General features: G+C 39.3%; 2 protein-coding genes across 6 annotated transcripts in view; one reads left to right on the top strand and one right to left on the bottom strand.

The window, feature by feature from the left end:
- grin3a (glutamate receptor, ionotropic, N-methyl-D-aspartate 3A) overlaps positions 1-13,375 on the top strand; it is a 38,044-nt gene extending 24,669 nt beyond the window's left edge. Inside the window, exons 6-10 of the mRNA XM_046375935.1 lie at positions 333-448; positions 1,271-1,422; positions 4,918-5,079; positions 5,385-5,455; positions 11,742-13,375. Of these exons, the coding sequence (XP_046231891.1) occupies positions 333-448; positions 1,271-1,422; positions 4,918-5,079; positions 5,385-5,455; positions 11,742-12,318 (1,078 nt within the window). The 3' untranslated portion in view covers positions 12,319-13,375. The remainder of the gene's footprint in view (positions 1-332; positions 449-1,270; positions 1,423-4,917; positions 5,080-5,384; positions 5,456-11,741) is intronic.
- Positions 13,376-15,596: 2,221 nt separating this feature from the next.
- The window catches only part of plppr1 (phospholipid phosphatase related 1), a 40,246-nt gene continuing 33,713 nt past the window's right edge, over positions 15,597-22,129 (bottom strand). For 2 of the 5 annotated variants that reach the window (XM_046375876.1, XM_046375875.1), the window contains 3 exons: positions 20,983-21,159; positions 17,402-17,533; positions 15,597-16,968 (listed from right to left, as the gene is read on the bottom strand). In XM_046375876.1, the coding sequence (XP_046231832.1) occupies positions 16,936-16,968; positions 17,402-17,533; positions 20,983-21,159 (342 nt within the window). In that variant the 3' untranslated portion in view covers positions 15,597-16,935. Of the gene's footprint in view, positions 17,214-17,401; positions 17,534-20,524; positions 20,727-20,982; positions 21,160-22,129 lie in introns of those variants that run through there. The other 3 variants (XM_046375878.1, XM_046375879.1, XM_046375880.1) reach the window with 3 other exon arrangements.

The raw sequence follows: 22,129 nt of genomic DNA, 5'->3' as shown, positions 1-22,129 counted from the left end.
CGCGTTACAGGTAAATTTTTCATGTGAAACTAGGAGGGTTGCTTTAAAATATTTGCATGTGTCTGGGGTTGATCAGCAGACGATGTAAGATATTTGGTAGTGTTATGGTTATAATTGTCAGTAAGTGCAACTATGGATCATTTTCAGCCCATGTATCTGTCTGTCTGTCCAGTCACCCATCATAAACATTTCAAATGCCACTCATGAGACATGTGTGTTAGGTGAATGCTGAAAAATTTGGTAAATATTAAAGCTGAGCACTCAACTTTTCAGTGAAGAGTCTGTCATTGCACCCCCCAGCGTATGTATGTGTGCTTGCTGTGTGCTGACAGGGCTGACCCTCAGAGGCTGGATGCATTCATCATGGACAAAGCTCTGCTGGACTATGAAGTCTCCATAGATGCAGACTGTAAAACACTTACAGTTGGAAAACCCTTTGCTATAGAAGGTAACACACTGAAGCTCATTACTTGTTTATTTCAGACACAAAATCGTACTTGTGACGCTTCTCCATATGGATTTGTATGTAATCGAATAAGGTGTTGGTTGATGTTAGATCAATTAACCATCAGTCAGTACTGTAAAACCGTATTCTGACTTCTGGCATCACAACAGCATTCGCAAACGTGTTTTGGTTTTTAATTATCACTGAATTTTAAAAGGTATTTCTGCGTGACTGCAGACTAACTGACCATGAGCATTTTTAGGGCAGCCCCAAATTTAACAATATCAATCACTCAACATTTCCACCACAGTTAATCTTCTGGCTTTCAACAGCTTAGATTCTCTCCTGTCCTTTTAATCTCTGGTCCATTTAACAAGCTTCTTCCTCCCACTGTGAAAATGTTCCCATGGTGGTTGCTTCCATTACAGGTCACCATAGTCCCGGATTCCAGCAATGTTGTTAATTACTTAATGCACTCTTAAGCCTTCAGGATACAATACAAATCTATCAATGCACTTCCTACCAAGGCAAGGTACTTCTGTAATTGGCTGTTGCTGAATTTGTCACACTTTCCTGACATGACAGGAAATTCTGAGATTTACTAGCAATGTCAAGTGCCTGCTTTGTTTAAGAGCGCCAGTGGTGCTTTCTGATAAGCACTGGCAACATCTACCAACCTGCCCTTCTTTCAGATCAGTTATGCAGTTATGTATTTATTGTGCACATTTATAAACCAGAGAAAGGCTATAATGGCAGTACATGAAAATTATTTTGCTGTTGTTATGGAGGAATAATGAGTTTCTTCTGTTTATTTTCCACCGGCAGGCTATGGGATTGGCCTCCCACAGAACTCTCCTCTCACCTCCAACATCTCAGAGCTTGTTAGCCAGTACAAGTCAGATGGTTTCATGGACATGCTGCATGACAAATGGTACAAAGTTGTGCCCTGTGGGAAGCGCAGCTTTGCCGTGACTGAGGTAGGAGCAGAACCACCTGTACCACATACAACAGCAGCAAATGCTTTGCATAATAGAGACATTTAAATAAATGTTGAGTTCTTACATAATGTATCTTCTTTTATCACCCATAGATACTGTATGTTCAACTGTAAAGGGATTTTTCTGCTGGTATCATAAATTTCTCTTTCCTACGAAGCACATCAAAACAAAAAAAGTGTGAAGTTGCACTAATCATTATTGTTATGGCAAAGAATGAAATGACTATTCATGGCATAAAAAGGGCTACTTCGAACAAACCTGTGGAAGATTATCACCCAACTCTGCAGTTCCCCTCACCTCCGTTGTGTAGTGTCTTCCAGCTCATTATTAATAGATTCTTTCTGTTTGGGTTCATCTCACTGCTCTCATCATCCTCTTTTCCAGCTTCAGTAAGCAGTTGTTCTCAGAGAACACTAAGCTAGTGGACACCTGATGAACACTGTGGATCACAAAAAATGGATGTGTGAATAGGCAACCGTTTGCTACCACTTTTATAAAAAGGCAACATACCACTACTGTGTTTACAATTTATTCCACAGGCCCTAAGAGCCAAAAAATAATAATTTAATGTAGCTTCAATTAGAGACATACAATTAAATTAACATTTCACTTTCTTTTTAATAATTCCTTTAAATCATGCTTACCAAGGACTCTACTTCTGTGTCTTCATAACATCAGACCTAAGCAATCCAGGTCCCCTGGTCCATTCTGTTCTGCTATTACAGAGCACTTAGCTCTCCTAGCAGCCTGGCTCCACCCAGCTGTGACCATGGAATCCCCAAAAGTGGCTCCTGTTACCAAGCATGAATAAAAATCCACTTCTTCAAAAAAGGAATTCATGTCCCTCCTCCACCCCATTTTATTCTTGTATGTGTACTTTCTATATTATTTACTTTTTTCAGCTTTTTCTCATCATATATCCTTTGAACATTCATTATGATGTCTAATTAAAAGGCACTCCTGGTGTGTGCCTTTGAATGACAGCAATATCTGGTACATGAATGTAATTTTCCACCTTGTGCAGAATTATTACATTGCACCAGAGTCAGTGTTGCTGAAGTAAACCATTTCCCACTGTGTAACAGCCAGACATGTTACAGATCCTATCTACAGTCACAGACATTTAAATTGCTCCAGGCGCATTTCATTTTGCAGTATCATGGCTCCACCTGCCTACTGTGACAGCACAGGAAGCTGCTTGACTAGTATTTTGCTTCAGATGTGTGTCATTTAACTGTGCGTACAACTGTTTCAGTCAGATGCCATTCAGAAATAAAACAGCATGATGATTATGCGCACACCTCTGCTTCTCATAGTCTCATACTAGTCTTAACAGTAGCATGCTTTGGCACAGTTACAATGTGCTGTCAACATGGACACTGGACAACATCAGCAGGAAATTCATGTGATATAAGCAATCTGAATTACTTACTAGGCTGGATCAGTTTAGTCCTGCTCAGCAATTTTTTTTTAGCAATCTTTTATTCCGACGAATGACTGCTACACCACCAGCAGCTATAGTCTGGCATTCTGAAAATATGAAAAATTTGATGGATTGGCTCCAGTGAGGCAGCCAAACTCTCTGGCATTCGGCCAGCTCTCTGTCACCCCGAAGAAGCTGATCCCATTTGAAGTAATAAAATCAATACCAATAAATGACATATTATTCAATTATCTAACATTAAGGAGGCCAAACTTAACATTACCAAGAAAGAAATTGTGATCAAAGGCACAAAGATTACAAATGTTATGTGCTTTATTGAAGTTATTCAAGGATTTTTGCAGGAAATATATGTGATAAATCAATGGGTGTAGTGAAGCAAAGAGGGTAAAATGAAACACAAAAGTTGAGTTGTAAATTATAAGATCATTGAGAAATGGTTGTTCTCTATGGTTGCATACAGTGAAAGAGACAGGAAGTGCACAGGTGGCCAAATCTTGGTAGACTATGTGCTTAAATGTGCTGATCCAAAGAACACCCATAACTGAAGAATATTGGAGTGAGTTGATACACCATAACTTACACTGCATTATAAGCGCTAGAGCTAAGTATTAGATTCATGTCACCCATCCTTAGCAAGCTTGTTGTACTGTTAAAGGATAATGCAGCTGTAATTTTATTTCCTTATTATCTTTTTCCTATTCAAATGAATTCCCCCAAACTTTAAAACATCTTCCCCAGCAGTCAGATACTTATGCTATCTGTATTGCCTGACTTCCTCAGATTCATCAGCTTCCCTTCACCAAAATTTCATTACGGCCAACTCGACAAGTCACACTACTGTAATGAAGAATTTAATCCATCATGGGTTTTTTTTTGTTTTTCCTTATGACTTTATAATGCAATCATTGCAGCTGCCTCTGTATCACAAGCTGTTACATATTCAGCAATAAAAAAGATTCATATGGGGATGTACATTTGCAGTAACTGCAAGAAGTGCTCAATTAAGAAAAGTGTGATGTCACAGGAAAAGATACTTGAAGACTCGATGGTTACACTGAGAGGTTTCTTCATGGTGACACATTTAGAATCGAGAGAACAAATTAAGATGTGAGGGGAAGGAAATCCTAGTCTTTGTGAGAATCTTTGTAGAGTCTTTGTAGGACAATGTTGACCTTGGTACTGTATACCAGCAAGTATTTTACTTTATTAACTTTGTAATGTTGTTAATTATTCAGCTTGGAGAATTTTGACCCATTTATTTTTCTTATTCATACTGTTGTTTACCTCTGATGGGGCTGAAAACAGAATTAAATGTGAATCTCAGCAATAGCCCTCTCACACTCTTTTTGTTGTAGAGAGCTTTTACAACTTCAGCTGCAATGACTGTGGTGTTAGAAAGTCAGGTTACGGAAAAAAACAGAAATGCATGATGGATTAGGTTTGTCATTGCACCATTTTGTCTATGTGAGCTGTTTTTAATGGAATTTTGAAAACAATGGAGGGGGATGACTCCTGAGATGTGGTCATGGGTAGTAATGGCAAAGAATTATAATAATACAATTACACAAGTTTTATAATCAAAGTGTTAGCTGGAGAAACAATACCCACCAAAAGCCACTGCCACGCCTACAACTGAAACCGCATCTGGCTGAATTAGATAAGGATGTCCAAATATATATAGAAAGGAAAATAATATATAAGAAAAGAAAAAGAATAGTAAAAGGCAATTGCATATCAGCATCATTATAAAACTTGAGCTTAAACTATGTATGCTGTGCAAAATGATACATGTATATATTTTGCTGGATGTGCAGAGCAGTGCATATTTTATACATACAGCTTGTGTAACATACACAGACAATGGGAATTTCAAGGTAAAGTCTGTTATTAATAATTAAACATTGTTTAAATTGTCCTGTTATATTAATGTTTTACCACCATGCAACACAATATGAGTGACTGTCTATTTATATGTTTATATCTCTCTCTTTATATGACCTCTCTCACCCACTAATTTTGTGTCTCCGCAGACACTGCAGATGGGCATAAAACATTTCTCTGGACTGTTTGTGATGCTCTGTGTGGGCGTGGCCTTATCTCTGCTGACCACAATAGCAGAACACATTGTGTACAAGTTGGTGATCCCAAGGGTCAAGGAGCCACGCTTCAAATACTGGTTGCACACGAGCCAGGTACTGAACTCACACATAAATATGCATGCATAAAATAGAGTAAAGCATCCTTTAAGTCTTCGAAGAATGACATTACAATCACCAGAATCATTTTACAGTCATCAAAATTTCTGAAATGATTGCAGCAGAGTGCAGTCCATACCTATCTCGACAGCAACATATTTTGTTTATCTTGTTGTTCTCTTAACACACACATGAAAAATACACACGGGTTCTGAGATTCCCAATAAACTCAAGGATGATCATAGAGACACAGACAAAAAGATTTTAACACGTGACAGCTAATGGGCTGTTTGTTTTTCCAGAGGTTACACCGGGCCCTCAACTCGGTCTTTAATGATGACAAGCTGCCGACTGTTACCAAGCCTGAGAAAAGGTACTGTCACTGAAGGCTGGGCTCAGTACAGTTTCAGTTCAGTCTAGACAAACACATCACTGTAATATATTCTGTTATATTCTGATTGACCGATATTGATACTGTTATATATTAATCCTTCATGTATTTTTTATGAATTTGATTTTAGGATGTCCTTGAATGACTGAACTGAATATGAGTTGAGCCCAGTTGTATAGTAATTATTTATGATCCATTTAGTACATTTTGTTTTCGCAAGCTCGTTTAAACTCTTGTCATGCAGAAACAGGTTTGCCACTGACTTGAGACAAAATGTAAATAATGTTGGTCATCCACCACGATGAAGTCACATTTAGCTCTTGTTATTCATGTCATCAACATCAACTTCTTCACTTATACCAAATGTTTTCTTTGATTTCCAATTCCTTTTTTATATCAAATTTAAAATGTTTACAAAATCAGGTATGCAGTGTTTTCACATTCCGTCTTCCTTTTTTCATCATGTATCGTTGCTCCCCATAGAGTGCCATCAAACCACTGCAATCTCTATCAAATCCAATTTATTATCCTTCCATAACAAAACTACACTCTAAACTGCACACAGGAATTTAAGAAAGATGTCATGCTGAAGTCTGGTGTGTCACTAGAACATATCACACACATTGCAACTTTCAGTGACATCAAAAAAAGCACAGAAGCACTTTGAACAGGAGGCCAATTTTCCAACCTCAAATGGGCCATTGGCAAAATTATCAGTGACATCAATTAACATCCAAGTGGCAGTTAAGGGACCCATTTTTAATCAGAAACTGAACGGAATGCTTAGTCTGTTGGAAGCTAATTATCAGTAAGGGGAATTTAGGAAATAATCTCATGCTGACGTCACAGACTTTTGTTTGGCACAGTGGTTGAGAGAGGGAGATTTAGTAAATCATGAGAGCTTTTTTGGTCAGTTTCAGTTTCTTTTAAAATGTTGAGTGGTCCAGATTAGTTACAGAACCATGAACAGTCATTTTGACATCACTACAGTGTGTGTCATAGTGGAGCCCCTTTGTATCCATATTTGACAACTGCTCACATTGCCATGTTTAATGTCACGCTGGAGCGTCCTCTACAGATGCTACTTGATAAGCATATCTGATGTAGGGTGAGCAAAGTGAAAAATTTCTTTTTAAAGGCTTCTAAGGGGAGATCAAAACAACCCTCAAGCTCTTGCTCAGCATGAGTTCCTTATTATCTTTCTCTCTTAGAAAAATTCTGCAGTACTCAGTTTCACATCTATCCCTACTTAGCACCACACACGGAGGGGACACTCAGGTGGAGCACTCAAAGTAGGGATTAAATACACGTAATAATTATGGAGCCAAGGCCATGTGAGGGATGCCTGTGGTAATGAGGATAGATTACCTACTGCTGCATAATTACACTCATTTAAGCTCTTCTGCACCGTGCCTTCATGCTGTCTAAGAGTCAGAAATTATTACTGTCATATTGTCAGTGTCATGCAGAAACCCTGTGTGTCAGAAATGTCTGTCTCTGTGTGAGAGGGGCTGGTTGAGAGAAAATGCACCAAAAACCTTTCAAGAATCAGTGCTATAGTACATCTTACAGAAAAGTGCAGTGCTAACTGTGTCTCATCAGCATCATAAAATGAAGGCATTATTTAACCAAATGGAGCATATGGGTAAAAATTTAATTGGCTTAAAACGACTACTTAGGATGGAACCATAACATATTTCATTTCCATGCTAACAAGGTTGTAGAAAAGCCCAGAGGCATCAGAGAAGTGTCTGTCTGAGAGAATTATGAGCAGTGTCTGCAATACCCTGAAACGCTCTCTGATGTCCAATTAAGATCTTGTGATTTAGTATCAAATGCAGTGTTAAGGTCATGTAGCTCATGACAAGACCTTTAGCTGTCATCCACGCTAAAATAAGATTTGTTACAATTTACAGCTGTTGTACATGTTTTTTATTTATCTATTTATTTATTTATTTATTAGAATTTCCTCAGCCTTCTCCCTCAGGTTTTGTTTCCTGCCTGTTTTATTGTCCGGTTTCAGCTTTATGTCATTAAAGCTTTCTTTTTGTTACTGCAGCCTGGCTGCCCTGTGTCCTGCATGTTTTGAAATGACAACATAACAATTCCAGCAGCATGTTATTCATGTAAGATACTGCAAAATGAATCATGCGCTGTGGATGGTTATGAGGAATGGCTTGTATGTATTTGTTTTTTTTCCTCATGTCCAATAGCACCTACATTCTCTCCGAAGGTCTGAATTTTCAGGCAACCAGAGCAGCTCTGCAGTGTCAATATAATTGGGCAGGGATTGTGCTTCCCTATATCACTCCTGCTGTGTAATTCTTTTATATCACATCATCATCACAATTTTAGAGGAGTGTAATCAAGAGCTACAGTGTAAGAGTCAAAATGCAAGAACACCAAATTTGACATTAATGTCTTACCCATCCACGGGGTGCTCAAGAGGTCATTCAAAGCTGTACAGAGTTGCACCCCCCAGAGCTCAAGGACACTTCAGCAGGGTGCATATCTTTCTGGTGCACCTGTGTTCTGCTTGTTGAAGGACAGCCTCCCTATTCACTGTGCTACAAGCTGGAGCTATGTCTGCTGGTAACAGCATCTGTACTGACAGATGGGTTGGGAAATATTGGTCAGTGGTGAAATATTCCAGTCTAATTCCATTCTAAGGATGTAGCATAGGGATCTGCTGCTGCAGCTAAACATAAGCTGTCCTTTCTTCATAAACTGCACTGGTTAACCTCAGATAGTAAAGTATCTGTGATTATAGGAAGTTGTGAATAGTAATAGCATTGGATTCTAAATTTATCTAATAAGTCTGAATCTACAGTAGGTTGGAAGGACAATTGTAAAAGCATTTGTTAAAGATCAATATTATGGAAGCACGAATGAGGACAGGACTTTTCTTAATTAGAGGAATGTAATGATCCTGCAAACTGAATGTATGAGGGACCAAATATTTCCAAGAAAATGAGGACTAAAGACTGTAAATGGTGTGGGCAGAAGGAAAAGAAGCAGGGTTACCTTACCCTCCACAGTTGTGAAAACAAAATTATCTCTCTGTAATTGACGAGGAAAAAATAGACTGACTTGCTGTTGTGTTGATAGGCTCCCGGCCTTTTCATGTACAGAATACAAACAAAGTGATGAGTTTAAAATGGAGACGTCCTCCAATGTCACAGAGGGGGGGACACAAAATGAGCTTGGCAGATCTTACATTTAAAACCATACATCTGTTTGTATTAAGTGACTGTTATGTTTGAGTAAACACCTCTTCATCATCTCTTGGAAGATAATAATATTTTAAAGGACGGCATGGTGCACAGTGTCCTTTTTCACCTTGATATCATTATCTCATCCAGGTCAAAAAAATTCCAATGAAATGAGCTGAGCTCTGTCTCAATGGTTATGCCCATTCATATTGTGAAACTTGAATTGAATTGCTCTTCTTTTAAATGGAACATGAAGAACTGCGCTTCTTTTAAAACACCCACAAATACTTTCACAATGAATGAATAAATCGTAAAGGGATAAGGTCGATTGAGTACTAGTGGTACAAAAGCTCAACCAGCAGTTGTTTAGAATGTAGAAATTGCATTACTTACTATGAACATGCCTGAGATCATCTGCTGTGGTGCACTGTAATTCAAGAACATCTGTGCTATAAAGTCTAGCACACTAACAACTGGTAATATAAAATAAAGATACTGAAAAGGAGGTGATTATCCCAGGATTTAACTCTTCAGAGATCTGATAATGATAACCATATCGCAAAATATTTTCTCCTTCTTTGCAGCCATGATGTAAGCACAGGTGCCTTCTTGTCAAAAAGTGCATATGTTGTTTTAAGATGACGTTATTTTTATATATTCTGACGCCTTGTCCTTCATCTTATCTCTTTTGATGTTAGGAGTATCTCATTAGATTCTGCTTGTCATTTTTTTCCTTTATCACTAGCAAAAATACCTTCAGAGAGTTCTTCAGTTAGGTTTCAATACAGATGATGGGAATCCCTTATCCATACTCCTTTAACAAACAAGTTTGTAGATCTGGTCCAATCCAAACCAAATTTTGTTCTTTTCAGAGTTATCCTATAAATGACTGCAGGAAACATTTGACTTGACAGGGAGTATGTTATGCTGTATTGGTGCTTTATATACTTGGTTGTGTTCTCATTTTCAGTGATAGGGAGCACAGACTGTTCTCAGGAGTTTTATGTAAAGCTTAAAGTTTATGTTCTTAAAAAAGTTTTTTTTTTTTAGTAGTTTAGTTTAGTAGTTTTTATACATAAATATACTGTACCATAATTTTACCATTAAAATCCAGTAGTAACCAGTAGTACTCTACTATTCTTATGAATAAAACTTTGTGTTTAAATACTCAAATTTGAATAATCTGTTTTGTTTGTTAGTTCATATGAGTAAGTATTCTGGATGTGGCCCTGATGTAGTATATGATCCACCGACTTACCAAAATATGTCATAATGTTTATTTTAATAAAGCAGTGAACCTCAAAAAAAATATTACAAAGTTGATTATGTATTAAACAAAAGATAACCAGTGATAACTAAGTATTTGCAATCAATTATCTGGACAGGGTCTTCTTTCAGCAAAGCATTTTCATGGTTTGGTGAAGCATAAAAGCAAGGACACTCAGTGGTATTTTCTCTAGACCTGAGATGACACCAGTCTTGTGTATTATCCAATCATGTATTTCAGCCACTTTCTCTTTGCCTTCTTTCTGTCGACGCTGTAGAAAAAAGAAAAAGGGGAGAGAAGCTTTGGGCAAAGGTCCAGAGTGACTTGATGTTGCAGGACTTTTTCATGGCCATTCCAATCAAAGGGATTGCCAAGGAGAACTATGCTACTTTTTTTCTTTTGTTTGTATGGTTTTAAAGCATCAGTGGAAAACCTTTGAGATTATATTTTTCTCCTGTGGTTTGTGATGCTTCCACAGTACATGAAACATGATTATGGGATAAATGAGTTGAAAAGAAAGCAGGACAAATACTGTAGAAAGGACATTGATTGAGGATCACTCTGTTCTATATGCTCTCTGGAGCAGCACAAAAAAAAAAGGATTTGTCAGGTGATGCATGTCTGGATAGAACATATTAGCAGTGCTGTGTTGAACTGACACCTCAAACCTCCAACCTACTGGCATGATTATGGCATTGTTGAGTCAGTCACAGCATCCCACTTCTCAACAACAGCTGCACAGTGATTAGTGGATGGACTTTTCTTGCTCAAATATAATGCCAATGTTCTAAATAAATAGATTGGCAACTTGACCATTAGACCAGTATATAAGGCCATGGCGCACTGGAGTAAAAAATAAAAAAAGACAACAGCAACAGAGACAAGCCTAAAATACACAGAATTCCACCCCAATCCACCAACCTGCTAGAGGAAAGTCATATATCAAAACAATCTGCAAGCCCCACCATAACCCTGCCTCCACACAAAGACATGCTGCTATATGTCATTATGGAAGCCAAGACAATAAAATAATGACTCTTGGCCCACCATATCACTAGGAATAGCTTTATGGACAGAATAAAATCTGCTAATTAGATATTACAATAAAAACCAAAAGCGAAAAAATTCAGTCTCATAATTAAGCAAAAGTTAGGAAATCAGTAAAGCCAGTAGGAATCATCATTGCAATCCATCCAACAGTTGTTGAGATATTTCACTCTGGACAAATGTGGTGGACTGACTGAGCAACAGACACATAATGCCATCCCGAGAGCCAAGCCGCTATCCTAGCTAAAAAAATAAAACATTTTACACAATAAACAGCAGAACAATACACTTTGGGGTGCATTAAAAAGGCGTTTTTAATTTAATGAGACATTCAGGGAGAACACTTGTAGTACATCTTGGCGAGCATTCACACTGGTTGTTGTATTACTCCAAGAATCTCAGTGTGAGTCTTTTAACAATAATGTCTGGAACTTTTCCACACAGCAGTTTAGAGAAATTGGTCTTCACTTTACTATTTTCTTCAAGGTCTCGTTCTCCCTTAATTGCAATTTGTGGTACAGCATGCATCGAATTGTTCTGTATGTGCAGCAGAAACTGAGAGGGTAAGCACAGGATTGACATCATCTGTGTGACTGCAATAGTCAGGAAGAGAGGTACCATCCAAACAGCTGGTTTTACATATAATTAAATTCTGAGAAGATGTGGAGACAATCTCCAACATTCTAATAAAGCAAACAGAATTGTTACCTTATGTTTGTCTGTATATCTGTCTTATCACCAGGTGCAATGAGGGAAACAACCAGTCAGCATCTTGGAATCCTGCAGGGTCTTCCCACTGCAACAGGCGGCGGGTCCTTCCACAAGAAATGCAGAATGACCTGGAATGCCCATCCACCCAGGATCTTCCTCCTCCACCACCCCCATCTCCTCTGCCTCATCCCCATACTCTTCCCCTTCTGGAGAAACACTTGTCCATAGTGACCAACTCTAATGGTCGCTCTGACCTGTTGGGGCGGGGGTTGACACAAGGACTGGGAGCGGGCCATGGGGGCTCCGGTCAGGGCATAACATCGGGGCAGTGCCGGGGTTTGGGTGCGGGCGACTGTGGCCCCAGCTTGGGCAGGAACCCACTGGTTCAGGAGCTGTCTGAACTGGAAGGTCAGATCCTTGTAATCAAGCAGCAGCTGCAGTCAGCCATGAGGAGGAAGAGAGAGCTAGAACAGTACCAATCAGAAAACCAGCAAGCAAAACAGACTGCATCCAGCCAGCCCACTACACACCAGTCTAACCAGTTTGCTCAGTACAGCCAGTCCCTCCAACAGACTAACCAACACACTAAGACGCTCCCAGAGTTTTGAAGATTTTCTCCCTTTATGCCCAGAGTAAACAGACTAGACATGGTACTAGTTCCCAGAACCTCCTGTAAGTTCTGAAAAAGGGTACCTATCTGAGATTTGAAGGATGAACTGTAACCGATTTCTGGACCTGAATCTTCTGTTTAGGCTCAGGAGGTCCCCCTGGACTGGACTGAAATGTTCTCATGGGATCAGATCCTGCTCTGTAACTCCAGAGGAACATTACCTGACCTCTGGAACACAAGGTTTACTTAGATTGGAGGCACTAGACAACAGTGAACCAGAACTAAATCTGTTTTCACAAGTTTGTTGCTGCCACTGAAGAGCTGTGCAAACCTTCCTTTTATTAACTTCCCTTCACACATTTCTTCACCTCCTTTTCGCCTCTTTTGATCCCTTCATTTTTTCCTTTCACTTCCATTCCCACTTCTCTCTACTCTTTCCTCTTGTCCCTTTCATCCATCCCCTCTAAGCCTAGTCTCTTCAAGGGTACAGATTTGCTTGCCATGATGATAAGCTTCATCATAGATATGAAGACTCTGGTATTTAAGCTTAATGGGCTAATTCACCTGAGTCTTATGTTGAGACTCATTGAGAGTGTAAATGACCTGAAGTTGAACCCAGCCACTTAAGTCTTTATGTCCTCGTGTCTTGCTGAATTCTTGTACATTTGAAGGGGGAAAGAAAAGAAATATGACTGTTGGTGACCGGTTGGTTACCACTGATGACCTAATTTGACAATGAATTTAATTTGGCTCAGGTCATTTTTTTTCAAGGGCACCTTTTTTAGATGGTTTGGTGGGGCAGTTGTCCCAAGGAGAGGACAAAAAAAAGATATAACACTTCAGCAAGACATCAAGTACATCTGGTTGGCATCTTGTGGTGGATTATAGGACAATACAAAATCTTATTTTAGTGGCCACTGTATAATGTTGTCCTGCACTTCACTGATGCACTTCTAGTTTCTTAAAGAAAGCTGCACCTACAAGTCATCATTCAATTTGTCAGAGTTTGACTTATGGTTGAGATGTTTTTCCTCATACTACTTTCGGTATTAAATTAAAAAAAAAATGTTTTCCTTTTTTTTTTTCAGTCAGGGACCCAAAATGAGACCTTCTTGCCCAACCTCTTGAGATCATACAGGTGCTCTTGTGATCTCATGACACAAACACAGGACTATCATTCAGTTTTTTGAAAGAAGTCCAGTGAGACTAATGATATAGTAAATGTAATCATGAACACAGACCACTAGTCGAACTCTGGCATCTTATTTGAATATGATGACCCTTCACAACTGAACACACTGAAACAGTCCCTCTGTGATGAGACCTGTTTTCTTGCATCTTTTCTGTTTCCGTTTGGATGTCTTCTGTTATTAAAAACTTACCTCTCTTCTTTGCACTTAATCACATATTTTTTCTTCAGCCTCGTTAATGCCCGAACTACCGAACATATCAATTTATAATTTCTGGATATTACGCACCTACATAACCTTGGAACTCTTCAGCATATCTGTTTTCAATTTAATTATACACAGCGACAAAATTAATGCAATGACAACTGATTCAAATCAAGAACAGAGGCTTAGCGGTAATCATTATTATACTATGTTTTGTAAAGCCCTAAGGATGTGCTTTCAGTTAACAAGTTTGTAGGTCTTGTAAAAGAGACAAAGATGAGTCACTGTAACCAATGAGACAGAGCAGCTGAGATCCAGATCACATCAATCTCAATGTGCATTTAGGATTTGGTTTTGTTTTTTATTTTTCTAATCAAATAATTTATTTTCAGAGTTGGCCGTTGAGATTCACCTGCTGTTACTCATTTCCCTCCCATCTAAATAGATTCCATTATGGTTTAAAAAAAATACCCTGCAGCTATATACATAATCAACTGACTCCAAGCCCCTGAAACGATATTTGGTTGTTGCACTATTCTTCAATCATATTGCTGGGGGACAGCAATTTGGACAGGAGGACATACTCAGAACAGCCAAGGATGACAGTTTATAAACACATGGCATGGTCAAATACTGCCACAAACACACACACACACACACACACACACACACACACACACACACACACACACAAAAGTCCCTATCTATTTAGCCAGTGTGTCTGCAGGGTAAGCGTGGGCTGTCACAGCTGAAATGAATACCTGACAGAGCAAAAGAGTAAGTGCACTGGCTGAGCCGTCAGCTTTCTTTGTGTCTCTCTGTGTGTGTATGCCTTGCTTAGCTGTGACATAAACATCACTGAAGTCGCTGTGGTCATAACAGGATGAATCAACAGAAAAACTAAGTAAGAGCCCGGTTTTAGCATATCTTTGCTTATTCCAATCATTTTTCTGCGTAGCATGTGTGGTTGGACGGGGTGGTGTGAGGAGTAAAGGTCTGCCTTACAGAATGTGACACTTTGAACACAGTTATATTCATATTGACTTTTTGGGCAAATCTAAGCATAGGCTTGTTAATACATCCTGTTTTGCACACATTATATTAGTCTCTAGTATATGAGTCTACATTATTATTAACTCAGAATCTATTAGGTAAAATTGTCTTGATGGTAGGGTCACATTGCACTTCCATTCCATTACCTGTCTCCCATCCACTTCAATTTTAGTGCAACTTTGTCTGAATGGAAATTCACAATCACAGATACAAAATGTCTAATTGGAGAAGTCAGTCCAGGCTGTTTAGTGCAATATTACAATACCTGTCTACAAACCGCAGCTTCAGTCTCACAGACTGATTGATTGTGCAGCAGTTTGTGATCACTCTGTTCAATATTTATTTATTACCTACACTGGAACCGTGACATTCCATTATTTTGCAAGGCAGAGAAAGGGGAAAATTTTGTTAAACAAATGTGATAGTGTGCAAATGTGACCATACCTTTGGGCTGTAGATGAGCCACGGTTTAGGTTATGGCCAATCATGGCAAAGAAGGCATCATTTGTATGCAGCAAACAAAATACTGTAGGTTTGCCTGCAAGGCTTAACTTAGGGTGAAAAAGTAATGAAAACATATCTTTAAATACTCAGACAAATACAAGCCTCCCTTTTCTTCTTCAAGCAAGGTAACTTAGGCTGACTGTCAAGATGGATTCCTGCTTTGTGCCTCAGTTCTTCAGTAGTTTCAGTCTGAAATTAAAATAGGAGAGGAATGTGGCTATTATTAGTATGTTTCTACATTTTGACTCCAATGTTTTATAATAAGAAATAGAGAATTACCACTTTATTCTGACACATAATGAAAAACACAAGAGAACACATCGTTGCTATTGACTATTTAATTTGTGGACAAACCAAAAAAAATATATGTAGCATTTCAAATTAAATGCTATTTTTTGTAAAGTAAAAGACGATTATAATCACAATGAGTATAGTTCAAATCAGGAGTATCTATAAAACATCTTGACTTCTCTCTTCATGCTGGGTGTATCTTCCAATGGGAAATGGAGTCACAACATTGCAGCACAATCCACTGGTGGGTCAGGATGGGGGAAGGGGCGCCTCAAGGAGGAAAAGTGAAGCAGGAGTCATTAGCCTGGTTTCCATTAAAAGGGCTAGCCAGACCTGAAGTAAGTCACTCATTTTCACTCCAAAGAGCATTTCTGTCTCTTTTTTCTATTTTTCCCCCAAGTATTTTATAAGAATGTCTTCACTTAAAATTTAATTGTTAAGCCATACCAGTGAAATCTTCAGGTAGATCTGGCATGAGCTAGCCCCACTAGACCACTCTGTAGAAAAATCCCTATTAACATCACAGTGAATCAGGAAACTGGGGTGAAACACACTCATAGTGAGAATTTGGCATTGCAAGTGCCAAACCCCATTTTCTGACTCGGAGGATGTCACTGGCTCCTCCTTGTCATTTCCTCCAAAGGGGAAGGGGGTCATTCCCCGGAACACCTAAACTGATACCAAAACATATCCAGGTTTACAGCAGGCAAACAGGTCCAAATGGATCATAATAGTCATACAGATTGACAAAAATCTTTACAAAATATGACCTCACATGGTCAATTAATGTACAGAAAGAGATAATAAAAAGAAGGAATCTGTCTTTTTTTCTGTACAAATGACAAACATCACAGAACAACAACACTAATATTTTTTCCATAGCAGATTTTTCAGACTCTGGGTATACATGTGGCGATCGACGAGGCCAGTCAACTGGCAGGATGTGATGTAAAACAGAGTGAGTCAGCTGACAGGAAGTGTGCAGGTTTAACACTGTCAGGGTAGGCTACAGCACTCGCTCATACAAAATGTACAAAACACCATCCTCTAACTACATACAGCACACTTTGGAGGGGAGAAAATGTCCCATGTTTCAAATGGTTTCGAGTATCAGGAAAAAACATCTGTGCTTAAGGTTGCTTTGTGACTTTACCACTGATGTGATCTGTGTGCCTTGGCAGGTCGAACTGAGCATAGCCCAACTGAATGGGAACCATTAGAAACATTTTCGATTTTATCCCCTTGGTGAATTAAACAGATATATCAGGAGTGGGTTTTTTTGTTAGGCATTCGGAGCCACGTGGCATGCGTCCTCATCATTGTGTCTGGAAGTGCTGTGGAGACGCAAACGTGACCCGGTGCTGCCCCCTTAGTCATGTGACCTCTGTCATTGATGCCGAGTGGTTCTGAAAATGGATGTGGGAGGAGGGATGGGGAAAGCAGTATAAATATTGAAAGAGATAAGAAAGCCAGTAAAGGGGAAGGAAACAGGAGTGATAAAAGGTGTGGAAATGAAAAAGTAGAAGAAATCACTGTCAGACAGTATCAAGAGTGTTTGACGTTCTGTATTTTGTTTCTGTTCATTTGGGAAGAAGGGCAGGGGCATAGTGCAATATGTCATGCCTGTATGTTTTTTGAACATATGTCATTGCTTTTTATAAAAAGAAAGAAAGACATTAGGGAAGAAGAAAGAAAGAAAGAGAAAGAAAGAAAGAAAAAAGAAAAAAGAGAACACATGGTAAATCAAATATGTGACAAATATGAGAAAAGCTGGGAAAAATAGGGAACTACTCATGAACAGCTAATTCATTGTATCCTAGAGATGATGTTTTTAGGTACCTGTGCGCTGAGGGTCTCCAGGGGGCTCTCTACACGGGGGAAAGTCATCAGAGGCAGACCACGGTAGTCTTCAGTTTTCTGTTTAGCTGCTGAACTGTGGATGCCTTTAAAGTTGTTCACAACACATATACCCTGTGAAGTATGAGGATAGTTCAACATTAATAGCAAGACAGGTTACTATCAAAAAGGCTGTCATGGGAAGTGAAACATCAATGATTCATTCTTAGAATGGGAATATTTCAGTTTTGACGTTCTGACCCTGTGAAGCAGTCACATGCCAAAGTAAAGAATTCTAATATGCTAATGTAGGTATAATGTTTACCTTGTTCATTGTCTTTAGAACTATGCTAACATTTGCTCACTACCACTAAAAGAGTATAGATGAGACTGATGTCAATGTCAGTATTGCAGGTGACCTGATGGTGACAGTGGAAGAAAAGTTAAGAGACCACTGAAGAGATCACAATTCAACCTGAGTGGGACATGAACATGTGGACTAAAATTCACGGCAATCAGTAATCACAGTGTCCCCAAGATTAATGTCACCTGTTCACTATCTGACCAGATGTGGAATATGGTTGCAGACTCGCCTTCTGCTCCTGTTGAATAATGTTATTCGACAGATGCAGATACACCACAGTTTAACGTGAGTATCATACCATTGTTAAAAAAGAACATTGCTTAATGTCCAGATTAAAATGAGATTTCATGTATCTTAAATCAGACTGCTTGCCAGTCAGTGAGATATTACGCGCCAACAAGAAGGAATAAAAAGCACCCATGAGTTTTTCATGAGATGTGCCCATACATATATACATATATATTTATTTATTTTCCACTTCAGAAAAGTTATTGCTTTAATACAAAGTTTATATGGGAGTAAAAACTCAATCAAACATTGTATGAGTCTATAAAAATGCAGCCATCATTTAATTTATTCAATGGAGATGTTTTGGGGTGTTCATCTTTGTGGCATGGCACCACGCCCAGCATGCACTGGGCATGCAGGAACTGGTGCCTTGTTTCTTCATTTATATGTCTGTTAAAATTCTTGTAAATTGTCTTGTAAATTCTCTTTTTTTGTACATCTGTCAGGTTCTTCTATCAGCAGAGGCACCGCCAAGGTTGCTACATTACTCCTCTATGGAATAGTTAATCAAGGCAGCCTGAGGGAGAACCCCGCCCCCAGGCCAACCATGCCCTCAAGCAGTGCAAAACAGAAAATGAAGCGGGGTGGTATACTGATAAAGGATGCTCAAGTTCCTTGTTTGTGGCAGTTCATGGACAGAGCTCCTCTAGTGTTCCCAGACCGAACAAATGGATTGGTAACAGCTGCTGGGCCAGAATCTAAGAACAACCCTCCAGCATCACCGTATCACATAAACAACAATGTCTGTCACGTGAGTCATGAGGTAAAGATTCATTAAGCCATCTTAAAGCTGGAGTGTGAGACATGTTTATGTGTTTACACACAAATGCCCAGTTAGCACAACAGTGATTAAGCCCATCATCCCCAGGTAAATCTTTCTGTATTTCGCAATTATACCAGAGATTTGGTGTCATTCCCATGTGGACACACCGGTATTGTTTTATGTTACCCAGCAGAGAGTGGGTTGCCAAAGCTAAAGGGGATAGCAACTGTAGCTACATTCCACACTGCAGGTTTAAATTTCAAGGGGCTTTCTTTCTCTACTTTGTCTTAGATCAAGTGGACACCTCTGTCTCCTGTTGGATTTTACCAACATCATCCTGCAGCTCCTCGACTGAGTGCTTAACAATGATCCCTCAATCTGCTGGAAAAGGCAGTTGCTGTTTGATGAGTCCATTCAGATCTCCTCTCTGTGAGCACTGATAGCACAGGGATTTGACTGATACCTGCTTTCTACTCGCTTTGTACCTATTCATTTCCCACAAGATAGCAGTCCATCAAATCGCCTCAGTTTTCAGATGACAAGACCTTGATAAGCTTCATGAGGACCATTCAGTAAATGTGTAGTGGAGAGGCAGCCCTCCTCAGTTCACGCTTCACTGATAAGTTAGAAATGAGCCGGTTCAAAGCTCCTGAGGTGATGATTAACTTTGAGTGTTCATCTTTCCCCTGAGATCATTGACTCAGTGTACGTCAATTTTTATAGATCAATCAATGCAAGCTTATATCTCCTCCTCCTCAGGTTCCAAGGACAGGCTGCTTCATGTTAACCACACTGCATACTACTGGCTTTTAGCTTCATCACGAAGCCACAACACAATGGAAAAATATGCACAGGTATGACTGCTACAAGCGGCAACTCTCATATAACTCTCTCTCAATAACCTCATATTGTTCGACACACAGCATCTGGACCCCTCCTCAATGTCTTATAGAGCAGTCGGTAAATCTCGCTGCTGTCACTATTTATTGCCCAGTGCCTTCTTAACATCCAACAGGGTTTAAACCATCCTTTCTTGTCTGTACAAACATGTAATACTCAGACCAGTCATGCAATAAGTTTAAGACACAGAAATGTACAAGCAGGGTTTTCTAATGTATCTTATTGTTTTCAGCATCTAGGTGAAAAACAATGCAGTTACTTTGTGTTTAATGTCAGTAAATAAATGTTAGCAAAAATCTGGCTATCAATCCAACACTTTATTTCACCTTTGTAAACATTATTAGATTAGTTTGTTGTACTTGCACTTCATATGAGGCGCTATTGTCATGTAACTTGTGTCTTAGCTTGTCATTTGTCTTTGCGACAGTGTAAATTCCTAGTCTTCAAAATGTTCACCATGTTTGATCAGAGTAGGACCAGAACATCTGAGGAGTTTTCCTGTGAATACATGTCACAAGGCTGGCCCTCTTTGTTTGAATCAAACGGCTATGAAATCAGCCACCAGCAGCCAACAAATAAATATCTCTTTCACACTCCTTCCTGCTTTGAGGATTGGGGCCCAGTGGCAATTACTTGTAATGAAGCCTGTGAGACTGTTAAACACATCGTCTTTGATTTGTCGGGGTTTCCCTTCACCTTCCTTTCTGCTCAGTGGGCTTTCCACTTAAACCCCCAAAACAACTTGAAGGTTTCAGCAGTAATTACCACTCTGCATTTAAACTCTCAGCACAAAGTCTGATGTTGACAAAGCCATTTTAATTTTCAGTCAAAGTCAAGTTGATATAGGAAAAACAAGTCCAGGTCTGCACAATTTATACTTTGTTTTGACATTTCTTTTAAGTAAGACAAATAATAAGACCACTTCAGATCAAAATATTCCTTCGCCTTTTCTGGAGGACAGAACCAGAATTTATCAGATGACTGGTTCCCTTAACTGGTTCCCTCCATCATCTCTGAATTAAATACAAACACAATTTAAAATTAGTGTTTCCCTCAACTTCTGTCTTACTTCTGGTCCTTCAGCCTTTCCTCACTGAGTTCTTTAATCATTTAATTACTGGTTTGGGTCAGTTCCAAAATGAAGCCGGAAATTACAACTATAATTTGAAAGTAAGTCGTGACCAGAGTCCACCCCACAATAATCATCTTCTCTTCTCTAATCCCCACTTCCACATGTCTCCAAATTTTTCATTATTCTATTGTCCTCACCAGAAACAGAGCGACGGCTGATCCCAGTATAAAGCCAGCCACCACATCTGAACAGTGGTTTCGGTACTCTGAAACTCGGTTTAGGCCGGTGAGGAAGGCTGAACAGAGCGTGCCCAGACAGAGCACAGGCTTGGCCAGGCGGCTGGACTTGGTCTTTATGGTGCTGGTGATGTACATCTGGAAGGAGGACAGAGGGCAGATTACATAAGACCAGATGATTATGAACACACAAAAGATGTTGTTCTCTACAGTGTCTCAACGGTTTAACAAGATAAGAGATGAGAAGAGATGCAGAGCAACTGGAGATGTTCCCACAGCAGTGGAATCAGATATTTTACCATTTCATGAGAGCACGGAGCTCCTTTGCATAGCAAAATAGTTAAGAGAGATGTCAAAAATTTACATCAAGTGAGTGACACAAATCTACAAAAGGGGATAGGAGAGTAACATAATGAGGATATGCCTTACTGTGAGTGAAAGATTTGTCAGCATTGAAAAACATACACTCATGTCTTCTTGAGTTCTCACTTTCATCAACAATCTGTTGTGGATTCCTCTTTCTTCTGCTGCTGATATCATCTACACTCCTGCTCTTTCTTTCTCTTTGCAGCAGCTGGGGTCCACTGTCACTCTGATATCAAATAGCAGCTCTTCATACTGCCCTTCCTGCATTGCTCCAGGCAGTTTTATAAAAATACCTGAACCCACGCTATGCTTGCATGAACTATTCCTCAACACACTTTCAATCCTTCATTGCAAGACCCACACGTGCCATTTAGCAACTTTTGGATCCAGTCAAAAAAGTCAGTCCAGGCTAGGAAAAAAAAATCCATTGTGTGAGTGTTTGGGTGCTGTTTCCACCAAGATGTAAAGTAATTACATTCAGTCCCAAATGAGTAAGTCTAGTGCTAGAAGTACATTTGACATTGATTTTTAATTAACTGTGCTCAGGTTGTGTTGAAGAAAATCTGGAGGAGCATTTCGATATTTGTCCACACTTGGTTCGGTACTTGTGCTTCAGAATTTCTTTTCAGACCATTTGTTATTGACACTAAAGCATCATATGGTCTGGTGTCACAGCACTTTAGGTGTGTCAATGTGTGTCAATGAGATGTGATGAACAAGTACTCTATGAGCAAAAGGAAAA

Source organism: Scatophagus argus, chromosome 20 (genome assembly GCF_020382885.2).
Source record: "Scatophagus argus isolate fScaArg1 chromosome 20, fScaArg1.pri, whole genome shotgun sequence".
In the NCBI taxonomy this organism is placed as follows: Eukaryota; Metazoa; Chordata; class Actinopteri; family Scatophagidae; genus Scatophagus; species Scatophagus argus.
The sequence above is the reverse complement of the archived record's forward strand: the minus strand, read 5'-3'. Positions and strand labels throughout refer to the sequence as shown.